The following is a 15,653-nucleotide window of genomic DNA, read 5'->3' on the forward strand; positions in this document are numbered from 1 at the left end:
ATGAAGACAATGCATCACTTTTGTGATAATTGCTTGAATTACTGTTCCAAGTGAATGGCCCACTTGGGCTGATCTCTACTTTCTGCTAGCGAGAAAAGGCAGCTTCTTTCCTCTACTTCGCATCTTCTGTGCAACACCGAACCCTTCTTCTGAGACCACTGAAGTCGGTGGTAGGATTTCACTTGGTTTCAGGTGGTCCATGTGTGAGGCCGCAGAGCATCTGCATAGGGGGATGACTTTCCACAGTATCTTCTCCCACTTCCACTGCTGCAGAGCTCCTGCATGGGGCAACCTCAACAAAATCTCGCTTACATGACCTGCAAAGGCAGGTTCATCATCAGATCATTTAGGGACAGTGAAGTCAGTGCATAGAAAACATGTGTGTGTATTCCTGTGTAATGTAATGCTGGGGGGAGAGACCGTACTCCCCTTGCAGCCACACGGTCGAGGAGCAGCTGGGGCATTTATCCACGTTATGAGCACCAGACCACTCTGCAGAGCAGCCTTCTTGCCCATGACAGGACAGAGGGGGAAGGCAGGGCTATGGGTGGGAATCTAAGTGCCGATTTCTTCTTCACAACTCTCATCCCTGTGGAGGAAAGGGTGGTCTTACACCCTGTGAACAAAGATGATAATTACTATGAAAAGCTCAAACACTGACTTTTTTCCTTAAAAAATAAGCTTTGCTAACATTAGAAAAGAATTGTCACGCTTTTGTGAAGATAGGGTAGTTTTGGTTTTTAAATAAAGCCTATTTTCTTAAAGTTATTTCCAGACCAGCGTTGCTAAAGCTCTAGAACTGAAATTGTTTAAAATGAAAAAGTGATATACACTGATAGAAAGGAGACTCCTTTATATCAGCCTAGAGTTATTTTGTATTGTCTTATCATACATAAGAAGGGAACTGGAAGAACTCTTGTAGTTTAAAAAACTGTGTTGTTAATTAAAAAGGAGGGTGTGTCAAGGCAGATGAGTTAATATAAGAAAAAATATCAACCATGTTGCAAGTCACTGAAAAAAACCACGCATACATGGTTGCAAGATAAAGCAGCCCATCTGTGTAATTTACATAAATTATACTAGTTCCTAGCAGTCCCATACAATTGATGCAGCGTCTAGAAATTAGCAGAGCATAGGGAGGTCCACACACCACCCTGCTTGTTACAGATTTCCAGTGGCTGGGAACTGCAGATGTTGTAGCGGGGACACCACAGGAGGAACAAATCAGTCACCAGGGGCTTCTTTCTTTGGTTGGAGTGTGCTTTCCTGTACCAGTCCTCCTTACCCTTTGTGTGGATGCCCTTATGTTTCATTTGCATCTTTTGCAGCACATAGAGTGGTTTCCATCTCTTGTCTTTGCCCCTGTCTAGTTTCTTACTTGAAAGTCCCCTGCACCCATAGCTGCGGGGATGTGCTCTGCAGCCACACACTCAGTTTGGTTGTGTTGCTCTTTTGGAAAACATTCAGGAAGTTTGCTATACGTGGCTTCCAGCACATGGGTTTGCCTCTGATCTTTTGCTGGCTCCCCCAAGGACCCAGTGGTGATGGGCAGTTTGTTGGATGATTTTTTTTAAAAAAAATACTCACTACACCTTTATTTGTAGGTAAATTTTGAGGGCATATAACCACAACAGTGATGTTATGGGCTTGCTGATCTAGGCTGGTTAGTATAGTAAGCTTGACCCTGAATGCACCACTTTATTTTTATTAGCACATCATGCAAGGAACACGGAGTTCATGATTTTAAGTCTTATGTTGGCTTTTTCAATGTTTCTCTTCCACCGTAGTTGAGATGGATAGCCTTTCTGAACTATCCCAGCAAGGTGCCAACCATGTCAACTTTGGTCAGCAGCCGGTCCCAGGGAACACAGCCGAACAGCCTCCATCCCCTGTTCAGCTTTCTCATGGTAGTCAACCATCAGTTCGGACCCCGCTTCCAAACCTGCACCCTGGACTTGTATCTACTCCCATTAGCCCTCAGCTGGTAAATCAGCAGCTGGTAATGGCCCAGTTGCTGAACCAGCAGTATGCAGTGAACAGACTTCTAGCCCAGCAGTCCTTAAACCAACAGTACTTGAACCACCCTCCTCCTGTCAGTAGATCCATGAACAAGCCGTTGGAGCAGCAGGTCTCAACAAACACAGAGGTGTCTTCCGAAATCTACCAATGGGTCCGTGACGAACTGAAACGAGCAGGAATCTCACAGGCAGTATTTGCACGTGTGGCTTTTAACCGAACTCAGGTCAGTTGTCTTTTTTTCTTATTTTTTTTTTAAATCTACTAGTCTTTTCTTTCTCTCTCTACTTAGTAATTATCACCTTTTAAGTCTCTCTTCTCATTTCTACCTTGTCGGTTAGCTCCTGTGAAGGAACTGTGCTTCCTTGTGGGACTGGTGTCCATATTGATACTGTACGGAAAACTTCAGTGACTGATTTGTAGAAATACACGGTATTCTTACAGACACCTTGGTTCCTTTCCAGTTGGGATGGTTTATGAATAGCCAGATCTTCCCTGGAAAGGAAATGAACGGCTCTATGCAGAACCATTCACAAAGTTACCCAAGAGATTGCCTTTAGTGTTGCAAAGGTGTATATGTATTGACCACATGCACGCACTGAACAACCTGCCTTCTTTCACGGGTTACACTGGAGATGGTCTTTTATTCTTGTTTGCATTCATTTTTATTATTTTCTAGTGAAAATCTTAATAACATATTTTCAGGCTTCTGAAAATATAAAAAAAAAATAAATACTTTATTTTTAGATATCTACTTTTCTCATGTATTTTTGTAGTTTGTTGCAAAATCAGTAGTTGCTGAGATTGCCGATGTCCACGTCAGAACATATACTTCAGCTCTTCAATGCAGAAAAAATTAGCCCTAGCAAAGCTGATAAGTAACACTAAAATGTGTTATTTTTTACACCTGTTTTAGAAGCTAACCCTGTTATAATTTATTCTGCTCTATGAATTTAACTTAATGCCATGTTGCATGGAATTTAATCAAGCAGAAATTATGGAAGAAATGTCAGTATATCTAATACAAATAATAAGATCTTAGAATTTTAGAAGTCTGTTTTAACAGAAAATAAAATAGGAATTTTTTTTAACAGGGAATGTTTTAAAACTATATAGGTGAATTCACTTTGGATTCTACATTTTTAAGGAACAAATACTTGTCCGTTGTGGAATACAGTAAAAAAAAAACAAAAAAAACCCAACTATAATTTGGGTTTCTCTTGAAATGTTGATATTTCTCATTCCATAGTGTAGGGAGTAAAAGTTCTGCTTCAAATGTGCTGGTATCATGGTTTGAATCAACGTGTCATTCATAATTGTTCTGAATTATTATCAGCTTAAAAAATGTTACATTCTCCTTTAGATGAAAGAAAATGCAGGCAGGATGTGAATTCTCTGTAGAGCTCTGTGTGTGTGTGTCTTTCCTCCTAACAGCAGAAGAGAATTTTCAAGATCTGGGTCTTTCATACCAAATTTCATGCAATACATGAACTCATTAAAGGAATCATAATGTAAGTTAGGCTCAGGCATGTTAGTTGTTATGTTTGCAAATAGATAATATAGAGTTTTGTTTAATAAAATGTTTAACTAATGTAATGAAATAATAATACTAGCTTCAAGTTGCTGTGGTTTGCAGCTGCCATCTTAGCTGGGCAAAAAGCTGAACAAATAATTCAGAAAATAAACAGTTTATTAGATACTTGCTTTTTTCTTAGACTTGCCTAAAAGCAGGTTGTTCTCTCTCAGCTTCCCCCCCGCTCCAGAATTATTTGTTCAAGTTTTGTCAGCTGGTTTTGCATACAGCTTTTGGACTTTATTGTTTGCACAGGAACAGTATTTGTTACCTGAAATACAAGGACAATTGGTTCTGACTGGATGGTGAATTTATATGACAGTGTAGAAGGTTCTCTTGATTTGTGATGAATACAACTGTAGAACGAGATTTCTAGTGCAAATGCTGATTCCCGATTACTACATATTTTTCTTACTACAGGTGTTATTAAATATTTGGTTAAAGTTCAGTTCTTCCACAGAGGTTGTGGTTACCCAGCTTGCTAAAATGTGCTCAGAGTGACCCAAAACTGTTCAAAAATGAACATTGGAAACAAATCCATGAAGAGATATGAAATCTGTATGTTATGTGTTTTGGCAATTTTCGAAGAAATCTACTTGAAAGACGACAGAGTGGTATCCCTATATGCTACAAATTGTGTTAGCTAATGAAATTAGTATTTGTAGTTAGCTACATAAGTTCTCTCAGTATTTTTTATGTATTATGGCAAATGTAGGGAACGGAAAGGAAAAATATCAGGAGCGATATTAGCTTCAAGTGTTGCTAAGAAATATCTCGGCATACTTCTGATATGAAGCGAAGCCTCATTGAAATCCAAGGGAGTTTGTTGTAGGCACCTTTCACTTTTGCAAAACTGCAAAATTGTACCCACAATAACAGCTAATGTCCAAGTATAAATTAAGGTAGAGGTACCTGTGATTCATATAAGAAAGAATTTAAATTTGTTTTTCTTGCTGTACATCAGAATTTATTTTGGGTTATTCACAGATATATCACATTGAACTAAAATTAGGGCAGTACTTTAATAACTGATGATATTTAGATGTTATTTTTTAATATTGATGTAATACCTTTTGTCCTTTTTTCTTCACTAAAGCAAGTGAAAATGCTTGTTTAAATTCATCTACTGTTTACTGAGATAAAAAAAGCTAGCTCAGGCTTATCACTGACATTTTTGAAACTGTCATAAGCGTATTTGAGCCGTGTCCAGGGACCATATCATGCCATCAGTTTCTGAAGGCAGAAGATCTCAGTGAAATTGGTTAAGAGTTCTGTGCAAAAAAATTCTGATGTCAAGATACTGTCTCAGATGAGGGGAAAGATTTTCTTCTAGCGTAAAAGCTAAGGAGGGAAGTGAACTATAAATTAAGAGTAATTTAGCCGAATATCTTGGCAATAAAAATGAACTTTGATGGAATTTTCTGAAGACATCGGAACTTTGCATTTGATAGACTTGTGCTCTACAGTGTGAATACAGAATCTGATGGTGGTAGGAAGTGAGGGTTCTACCAGCTTAGTGTGGTCATTCAGCTCTCGGCCCTGATTATCAAGAATGTTGTATTTGGGGGCAAAAAGTGTTGACTAGAGATATTTCTACTTCTTCCCAGCCCAAAGGAAAGAATTTGGTAAAATTACTTCTGAAAAACAAGGTTTCCTTTTTTAATTATCACCTACTTGTAAGGCAGAAAAAAAACCCCTCAGCTACACCTAAGAAGACTGAAAGGGAGTTCTTAATCTCTTCTTGGATAACTTCCCCTCTACCCTTAACTTCAAAATGGTAGTTTCAAAAATGTGTAGCTCTTGGGAAAGTGCCTTGCAAATTTAGATCAAAGAGTCCAGAGATCTATAACTTGAATGAGGAAAAGAGTCTATACAAGCACAATAGAACAATTGTAGAGGGTTTGGAGGGTGGAGTGGTTTTGGAGGGTGGAGCACCTCTCACCACAAGAAATTTCACAGTGGTCCTTCTAGGAATGATTCAGAGTGCAGTGGGGTCTGGAGTTTTATTTGTCCTTCAGCAGTTGCGATTCCAGCTCACTGGCTGCAAAGAAACAGATTGAATCCTGTTAGCACCTCTTTGTAGTGCCCCATGGAAAAGTTTGTCAAATCAGGATTTGTGCTAGCAGATCTGAGTTTCACCTCAAACATGGCTACAAAATGTGTCTACTGGTCTCTCTGTTTGCTAGGTTAATTTTGGTAAGTTGAGCTGCTTATGTTTCAGTTACTGTTTGACCAAACTAATGAACGTAATATTTTTTTCCAGCTGATACCAGCACACTGTGCAGACACCTCCACTCTATTGAATAAGCGAGTTTAGTTTTTTTCCCCATGCTGCGTTGGCCAGAAAACAGCATTTGCTCTCAGCTCTCTGGCCTGGGTGGCACAGAGCAGGCATGGGGTGACAGCGCCAGTGCATCAGGGCAGCCTCCCAGAGGATAGTGCCCTACATCAGCCTCTGCTGCAGCCTTTCATCCATCAGCAGAGAGGCTCAGCTTTTCCCTGCAAATCTGCAGTGAACAGAGTAGAGACTCTCCCAGTTTTTGTTCTTCTTGCAAGAGCTGGAGTGGAGCATCGGTGTTTGTTCAGCTGAACCACCTTCAGAGCCCTAAACAAATAAACAAACTCCTCTCCTCTACCATTTCTGTTGTGAATTTGTAAATGTAAGCATGAGTCAGGAAACGGAAAGCTTGGGTTCCCACAGGCAGGTCTGACATTTGACTTGAAGGCGTAGCTTCACCTGGTGCATGGGAGGGTGACACGTATGTACTGAACAAGCAAGGAATTGTGTTAGTCATGGTTGTGGTTGGAACTGTCACTTGGGGCTGCCTGTCTCTATTTGTGTGCACTTTCAGCCATAACATTTGCTGCATGAACTCGGGTGCTGGTGTACGGAGGTGACCTCTCAGCTGCATCTTCGTGAAAGGAGGGGGAGTGCTTTTTGCTGCTTTTGCCATGTCTGACTATTGTAATTTTTCTCCTTCCCACCAGTGACAGTTTTTCATTGCAAGATTTTTCAGTACTCCTCAGTGGTTTTGCCAGATACCTTTTCTCCCCCTCTCCTTTCTCCTTTACCCTCATGCTTGCTTAAAATATTAACTGCCAGGATACATTGTCTTCTGCTCATGTATAATGCCTTTTCTCATATGTGAAAACTTCTGTGTGTTTAGGGCTGTGCTCATACTAATTCTTGGGCAACTGCTATTTTGAGGGAGAACACTTGGATGCAGTAAACGGCTCCACGTAATTTTAAAACAAAATCTAAGTGTACAGAAACCACCTTCTCGGGCACTTTTTTTCCCTTCCACTTTGTCTTTGGCATACTTTATTTTCCAGTAAAATGAAAAATGAAGATGGATTATTCAGAATTGATAACAGTAATGGACCATCATGTAATGTTTTATTGAATTTGAGTTCTGTAAATTATGTGGTAGAGAGAAATTTGCCTGCTTAAGTATAACAGAAATTGCCACTGTATTCATATAATTCTTCGTAGTGTAATTTAAGAAAAAGCACACTATCCATATCACTATTGAATAAAAGGTAAGAAGGTGCTATTACACTATCATGACAGCTCTCCTCTTGCTTCTAAGCGACATAGATAAATGTGTCTGCTCATAACTAACTTGGCAGGGATCCAGGCTTGCGGGTGGAGCTTGTGAATAATCTTCCACCTGGACATGGGATGCGAGCACCCTGCAATGGAGAGGGATAGTGTTCAGGGATATTCTGTATGTTTTGGGGAGGTTTGGGCAAATTGCATTTTTCTTCTGTAGGCTTTGAAGTTCTATCAGGCTGATAATATCTGTTTGAATCAGTGATTATGTTCAAAGAGGAGACAAACTGGGGGCCAGACAGGCAGCGATTTTGTTCATATTGGCAGACACTTTCATTTATCTCCAGTTTTAAAGAATTCATAATTAGCTTTTGAAAGCCCTGATAATATTTATTGAACATTTTTGTGCAATTAGTAATGAATTATACTTGTGATGATGTGTAAACTTTCTTTTTTCCAATGGGACCTGGTAACTTTTTAAGAAAATATATTTCCAGTGTGAAAAAAAAAAAATAAGAGAGGAACAGAGAGGAGGACTGAGCCTGACACCATTTAGAATCTCTCTAAAACAGCATTTAACTTTCATACAACCTGAGGTAAAATGTCAGAGATCACACCAAGAATTGTATTTTGTCAAATGAGCACAAGCCTGGTAAAATGAACAGTAAATCTCTGCACGTCAGCATGGGGCAGGATGTGAGAGCTTGTGTTTCCTTTCTAGGATTTAACCATTTTACATCTTGTATGACACTCTTTAGCTGAAATTTTGTGCTCAGAAAATCAAAGCAGTAGCGATGAAGCAATATTAGAAGCAGTCAAACTGTATTATAAGACTTTGCCTGCACCTGATACTACACCTTATTCTCCATGTTATTTTATCAACATATTCTGACCTTTAGGTTCAAAGATCCCAGAAGCAAACACCTCCTCCTTGCCTTCTCTCCGCTCTCTCATCTCCCCTCCTCTCTCTGCATCTATCTTCTCTGCTCTGCACCCAGCTCATGCAGAGTCATGGCAGAGATGTGGGAAGGACAAGGGAATGAATACTTAATGGCATTTTTAGTCACCGAAGGTGTCTTGCAGCAATGATTATACTGACAAACACAGGAAAAATACAAAAAAAACCCCAATTGTCTTTGTTTACTTTTTTCACAGAAGGGGGAAAGTTATATAAGAAAAGCAGACTTTTCTGCTTTTTTTAGCTGCCCACTATGTGGCAAAGGCTTATGCAAGAAAATATCTTCTATTATGGGCTAAACTATTTTTCAAGGACATTTTCTGTGGCTGATGCTAGGCTAGGTCTCCTTTCCTGCCAGTGATCGGTCCGCTTGAGTTGAGTTCTTCTCTCTTCTTTTTAATCCTGTTGTGGTTGTTTTCACCACAGTAGCAGTCAGAAATCACATGTGTTTACATCTCCATTATACATCCTGTTCTCTGCAGGTAGCTTTGCCTCGTCTCCAGTGGCACAAAATCATCTTTGGCCTCCCTTGAAGGATGGGTCATGTAACACTGCCACTGACAAACAATAATAACTGGCAGTTTCAGTACTCAGAAGCTAAAAAAAAGAAAAGGTAGACAAGAATTTAATGATTTAATTTCTATATTTGCTAATAAATAAATTTATTACTAGACTAATCATTAAGAAAAATTTTAAAATTTATACTCCCTCCAAATGCTACTCTTATCTGTAACTCATTTATTTACCTTCTGGGAAGTTTCTACCTGAATATCAGAAAAGAACAGTGGTAAGAATGTGTCACCCAGGATTACTATTTTTTCTAATCCTCCTCTAAACTGTTCTTCATGCTTAGTGCTGGAAAGACTTTTTGTGTTTTCCATCCCATATCCCTCTTATGTGTGCAGGCACAGAGAGTGCCATGAGGACCACGCTGGCCCCAGCATAGTCCTCTTTACCCCTGAGAGCTGGAGGGGCAATGGGGCAAATGCAGAGCTCAGAGCTGCACTGTGAGGGCTCTGAGAGGGCACTGTTTTCTGAGAGCATCGCCTTTGCAGCAGCACCTTTGAAAAGAGTTTTTGCCTAATAGGACAGGAACTTTGAGAGAGATGACAACTTCCATAGGTGCTGTTAGCACTGGTCTTCCCTACAGAGGAATGGAAGGAAATAACTTACAACAGTTCTTTAGGAAAAGAGACATTGGATTGTGTTATTTCTTTGAAATCAAAATGTTCTTTTGTTACACTAGCAATAAAAGTCTATCACACCAATCCTCTCCTTGTGCCAGCATGGCAGCAGCATTTATTCTAAAAAGAATTTCACACTTGCTTTTGCAAAATTTAGTTTTCTTACTATCAGCTTGTTACTTGAAGGCAATAAGAGCATTTTGTACAAGTACTGTATTTAAAAGGAGAATTTGACAGGGAAGATTCCAAGAACCTCTTGAAATTAAAGTTCTACTTGCACTCACGGGTTGGTAAATATTTCATTTTTCAGAGTAATTAAGTGTCTCAGACTGACAGGCCTGCTACATTCCTGAGAACCAAGATGAAATGATTTCATAGGAAACCTGGTGTGGTCTGCACAAGCCACTGGCAGCTTGCTATGTCTCACTGCTATGGATGCCCCATCTACTCTTTTCCTTTCGTTCCCCAGTGCTTGCATTTCTCCATCATTGTTGTACTCTGAAAGTGGTTAAAGGACAGCAGTGGTAAACGGACTTAGTAAATTATGCTTGCACAAATAATAAAGGTGCTCAAATAATTAGTCCAGGCAATGGACTAGGTGAGGTTTAATGTTGTCTTGGCGGAGAGAGGAGGATGGTGGGAGAAGGAGGACGAAGGAGAGGGAGCATCCAACAGTGAGTTTTCCCACTTTTTAAACTCCAATATACAACTCGCCAAACAAAATATTAGCATAAAAAGATACAGACTCGAGTCAGTTAAGCAGTGCTTTAAGAGCATTGAGTCTATTGTCTCAGATTATTTCTGAAATACCACTTATTTTCAAGGAGCTGTATGGTGCTAGAAATGTGGAAAGCCATTTTTTTAGATTGGCTTTGTGTTTTTCCTGGGAAGCCTGAGAACACCCCGGTGTCATGCCTCTGGACTGTCTGTATCCCACTTATTCTTAACATCTTGTGATTGTCTGTAGACTGTGAAAGATTTCATGGTAAGTTAAGCCAGTAAAAGGAAGGAGACCTATCAGGCAGATTCAGTTTATGTTGTATGTAAAACAGATGCTTAATAAAATTAAGGGTACAATTGAGCCTCTCTGCTGCCTAAAATGCTGTTAATATATTCCTGTGTGGTGTGAATAGTCCATTTGCTGCTCTCACTTCTCAGCTCAGTGGATAGAAGAAAGAGAACTGATAAACAGCGGCTTAAGCAGGGCATGGTTTTACAAGCACTTACCTAGGCTAACTATCCAGTATATTTTTTTCTTCCCTCTCTACAGGGCTTGCTCTCAGAAATCCTCCGAAAGGAAGAGGATCCCAAGACTGCCTCGCAGTCCTTGCTGGTAAACCTGCGGGCTATGCAGAACTTCTTGCAGCTGCCAGAAGCTGAACGAGATCGAATTTACCAGGACGAAAGGGAAAGGAGCTTGAACGCAGCCTCTGCAATGGGCCCCGCACCTCTCATAAGCACACCGCCTAGCCGGCCTCCACAAGTAAACCAATCTCTCTGTCTTTGAGATATGCTCGTTGTGTTCTCTTGAGGTCCTGCTGGGTGATACCTTTCTTAAATAGAAGAAAACTTTTACTGTTGCATTTTTTTAACACCGGTAGAATCATTATTTGCATATCACAAGTTAAACTTAAAAAATATAATGAATGACAGTAGCAGTTTATTACTACTTGTTTTCTAGTTTTAAGATAAGTTCTGTCCATTATGGCCCCTACAGAGTTTATTGCCTGGGTTTACTGACCCTGGAAGATGTTGACTTTTAGCTATCTTTCTTTCCTGTAATTATCAGGTGTTGTTTTTAATGTTAGAGGATTTTGAAGCATTTGAACCACTAAACTGAGTGGGAATGAAAACAGAATTATGAGAACATCGTATTGCCTTAAAACTTATCTTCCAAAAAAATATCAGGTAAAACTAAAGGGATGGGGGAAAGAAGACTCCGTTGTGAATTACTGAGAGTACTTTCACCAGGCTGAGCTACTGACGACTGGATAACATAGCAGACTTGCTATATCAATCGCTCTGAAAGATTTGGATATGTTCATTCAAGCTTATTTAGTATCTGTGCAAATGGAAACTCCTAGTGATTTCTGTCAAATCTAGTGGGACTATTCATTTTACTCTGCCAAAATTATAAAGTTTGATAGAGTAAGATCCAGCAATTCAGTGGTATAGTCCTTGTGTCTATCCAGGTGACTCTGATGCTGGTTTTAGGTACTTGAGAAATACAGGTATGAGCCATAGGAATGTAGAGGATTCCCACAAAGAAGAAATGCAGATGTGAATGAAACACTCAAGACCCCCTATATACTCTGCATTGCTGTGGCTCAGGCTTGTACCTATGCAAGGACAAAACAAACAGATCTGTAGATATGTGGGAGTCATGCTGTACACGCAGACTAGATTTGCTATGCAAAGCTTTGGAATTGTGGGAATTTTGTGTAGGTTGACTATATAAACACAGAGCAGCTTTTTCTAACCAGGCTTAAATGGGTACCTATGTATTCTATACCCATTCTGAATGCCAGAAATTCTTCAAGATTATTTTTTTTTCATTTTGCTGCAGCTGATGGATAGTAAGAGCCGCACTAGAGCAATGAATAACAAAATTGTAGGAAAAGGAGGACAAAAGGCCATTTGACCTGATGTGCTACTTTTCACAAGGATAGAAAAAAAATTCGGCAGAAAGAACAGAGTGTGGTTATGGTCTAGTTTTGTTATCATTAGACAAGTTTAGTCTGTGAAATCCACTATAGATACTCTTCAAGATAAAGAATGAGAATCTATTTACGTAGTAATGCTTCAGTGGAAAATAGCTAAATATAGATAACTGTGTTTAAAATAACATTAGAGTTGGGTTTAATATCTCTACCTGCTCCCACAGCCCAGGTAATTCAGAGCAAAGGCTAACCCTCCTTCTTAACTTATCTCTTTCTGCCAAGGTAATGTCTCACTCTGTCTCAAGTGGTCTTGGGCAATTTTACAACTAAAGAACAGAGTTAATTACAGGACCTAACAGAAGGATATCAGGTCAGAGGTGGTCCTTGTATTGCTTTTAATTCACAATTTAAACTGTATAAATCTATTGCAGTCAGAAAGAAAGTGAGATTTAAGGGTTTTCTTAACTGACAAAACATACTGTAAGTCCAAATTTAGGAGTCGAGGTGGGGATCTATCTGTTTCTACTGTGCTCTTGTTGTTCTTAATTATGTTTCATTTTTTTAATGAGAGTCAAGAGTATAGTTAACCTAATTGTGACAATTCAAAATGGAAACAGCATACAGTTTTGTTTTTCATTTTCAAAAGGAAAAACAGGTTAACAAGGAAACCTTATAGACTAATGCTTGAGGTCCACAGAACAAAACAGTTCTAGTTGTTCCATTGTTCTCTGTCATTCAGAAAAAGATAGGCACTTTACCTAGTGGAGGGACCAAGGATGTAAAAACCTCCTAACCCTTTATACATATTGCCGGAATTGCCTACCTATAAACATGTGGAGCATTTGCCACCTCCTCCTAGGTGTTCAGAGCCCTAAGTTTGAAAACTGAAACATCCATGTTGATAACAGAAGCACAATACTTAATGCTAGAAATACTAATGGAATTATTCTAGGTTTTGCACTGGCCATTATAATTTTACAAATCATAGCAGAAATAAATTATAGTCAAGATGCTGCAAAATTATTAATACTCTGATACGCCCCAAATGTCCACAGTTCATTGAATATTTGGTATGAAGTAGATAAAACTACTAGTGTCCTTACTGCTAAATTTATTATAAACAATTAGTTAAAACTCACTATACAGAAATAGAGCATAATATTTTCCTAGCTTAGCTGTGAGCTTCTTGGATAACTAGTGAAAGACCAAACAGACCGTTTATCCTGACAACAGAACTTACACAAGAGCCAACATATTTAATATTAAATCTTTAGACCAGTGTAATATTTGAAACAATTAAACTATGAAACCATGAAAAATGGGAGCTAATATGCCACACATGAAGGTTTATTTTGCAATTGCAAGTTATCAGTTTCGGAAGGATGTGAAAATAAACATCCTGAAAAGGATCTATTTTGCATTTTCGTGTTGCCAACTGGTGGCCAGACAGTAGAGCAGACTTAACCATTTAGCAGCTGAGCTTATTCTATGTGATTTTTGCGTACTGTTGCGTATAAAAACAGAAAGTGTGACCTTGGAGATCTGATGGGATAGTAGGAACTCACCAAGCATTAACGCTGGTACCTGACTTAGAAGGCACTGTGTTAAATTAATCTCATTTTTACAGTATTCTTACTAGTTGCTACTTGAGCTGATATATCTGGATTGTTTCCAATACCGTTTTGAAATCCTTTAAGAAGCATTCTGTCCCCTTACTTCTTCCTTTCTCTCTAACTTAAACAAAAAAGCAAAATCTTACCTTTTCTTCTTTTTTTTATTTATTTTTTTTTTAATTGAAATCATTAGCCTCTAATGCATGAGCTTTTGGGATGCACGTATAGCGCTCTAAGCTGGTCAAGTTGTAAAGTCTGCTACTATCTTCCACATTGGTGGACTGAGCCTGAGGAGATGGTGTGTACAAGAATTTTTCCCTTGAACATTGTTCATTTTGCCACCTCCTGGAGGAGAAGCCTGTCTATCAGGCTCTTTCCTGGGGCAGTGGAATTTATAAATATTAGCGTCTCCATCAGGCGGGTACTGCATGGAGACATAGTTTAACCTCTTCAACCTAGAAGGGAGAAAAAAGGCCCTTTCTTGTTGTTTTTCTTTCATTATTTTTTTTCTCCTCTTCAACACCTTCATCTTGCAGATCACCCAGTAGAGTTTCTTTCTGGGTACCCCTAAGTCACGTTCAGAGGATGAGTCTATTACACTTTGTATGGGAATCAGAGGATGTGGGATGCTTCAGAGGACACTGATTATGGAGCTACATTCAGGGTATATGGAATTTCCCTGGGAAATACTAGGGATGCCCTCTACCTCTCAACAGGGCAGTTCGGAGTGTAGGAGGAAGAGGAATCTCCCCCCCTTAGTACAGCTTGGGAGCAGGATGGAGACAGGTGACAAAGTCAAAATATTTTTTTTCAAATTATTCTGATTAAAGCGTGTTAGTCATCCTGCAGTTATGAACACTTCCTTCTCAGGACAAGTAATCTTCATTTGAGTGGAGCTGAGGAAGAAATCCTTCTCGCTACCCATATTCTCCGGAGAATATTCATGCTAACTCTTGAGGCCCATCATCATCTTGCGTAAAAACAGAGTGCGTGTAATGTCAAGAGCAGAATATAATTTTAACAAGACAATGTTTTAAGAAGTATCCACAAATCTTGCACGAGTCATGATTTAAGGTACTCAATTGACAAAAACTTTCATTTTCATAAATATAATCCTGTCCTCTCTCTACCTAAAGATGTATTGCAATTCCTTCATGCTAAACCAATATCAGTGTTGGTCCCAGAGGTAGGATGTCACTCTTGAAAGACTGGTTTTGAGGAGGGCAAAGCTTTGCTGGTGTTTGAGGACCAGTGAGCCTCCATTGCAAGGAACTCTGGATAACACCAGCTCCTGTGAAAACTGGCAATGGAGCTCTGGAGTTAAAACACACATGCATGCCATATACCACCACCAACAGAATTTTCATTTTCAAGTCTGCAAATTTTGAGATTTAGGTTGATAGTCTTTGAAACAAGTTGCATTTTAATGAAAGTGAAAATGAACAAAATAAATGCAACCCTCTCAGCCCCCCACAAAACCACCATGAAGGAGAGTTAATGGAAACCCTGACACTTAACTATAACAGCACTGCCAGGCGCCACTGTAATAATGGAGTAGTAAACCTTGTCCTGATAAAAGCTGTTCTGAAAGCAACAGCATTTATTGTACCTCCTGTGCTATTTGCAGAGCAGAGCTGAAAAGTAGTTTGTTTTGCCTGGAATGAACTACTTTATGAATTTTAATGCTCGATGTAATATTAAAAGCTAAACCAGGATTAAAGAAGATTTTTGTTCCCAAGCTAAAACAGTACTTATGAGAATGTGTTATAAAAGATTTTTAGCGTGTTTCAGTTTCGATGGGGAAGAAATGAGCTTCCATGTTTGTGGAAAACTCTTCAGACTGATTATTCCTTCTTTAACGACCTGCTCTTTGTTTAGGAAAATTGAATTAATCTGGAACTTCTTGCTACTGTAATCAGTCATATTTGATGAGGAGATATATCTGGGCAGGTCAGGAGGGGATGGAATTTCTGATCCGGTGTGTTATATTTGTAAAGTATCTCTCTCCTGTTCAGTTAATGTTTGCAAAATTTGGTTACTGTCAAAAAAAAATAGCTGATCTATGGTTTCTTTCCTAAACAGAAAACGTGGCTATA

General features: G+C 39.2%; 1 protein-coding gene across 8 annotated transcripts in view; it reads left to right on the top strand.

Annotated features, from left to right (window-relative positions):
• Positions 1 to 15,653, top strand: part of SATB1 (SATB homeobox 1) — a 91,843-nt gene that overhangs the window by 45,731 nt on the left and 30,459 nt on the right. For all 8 annotated transcript variants that reach the window (XM_069860173.1, XM_069860177.1, XM_069860179.1 and 5 more), the window contains 2 exons: positions 1,788 to 2,242; positions 10,555 to 10,767. In XM_069860173.1, coding sequence (XP_069716274.1) covers positions 1,788 to 2,242; positions 10,555 to 10,767 — 668 coding nt within the window. The remainder of the gene's footprint in view (positions 1 to 1,787; positions 2,243 to 10,554; positions 10,768 to 15,653) is intronic.

This window comes from Phaenicophaeus curvirostris, chromosome 6, assembly GCF_032191515.1.
Source record: "Phaenicophaeus curvirostris isolate KB17595 chromosome 6, BPBGC_Pcur_1.0, whole genome shotgun sequence".
Classification (NCBI taxonomy): Eukaryota; Metazoa; Chordata; class Aves; order Cuculiformes; family Cuculidae; genus Phaenicophaeus; species Phaenicophaeus curvirostris.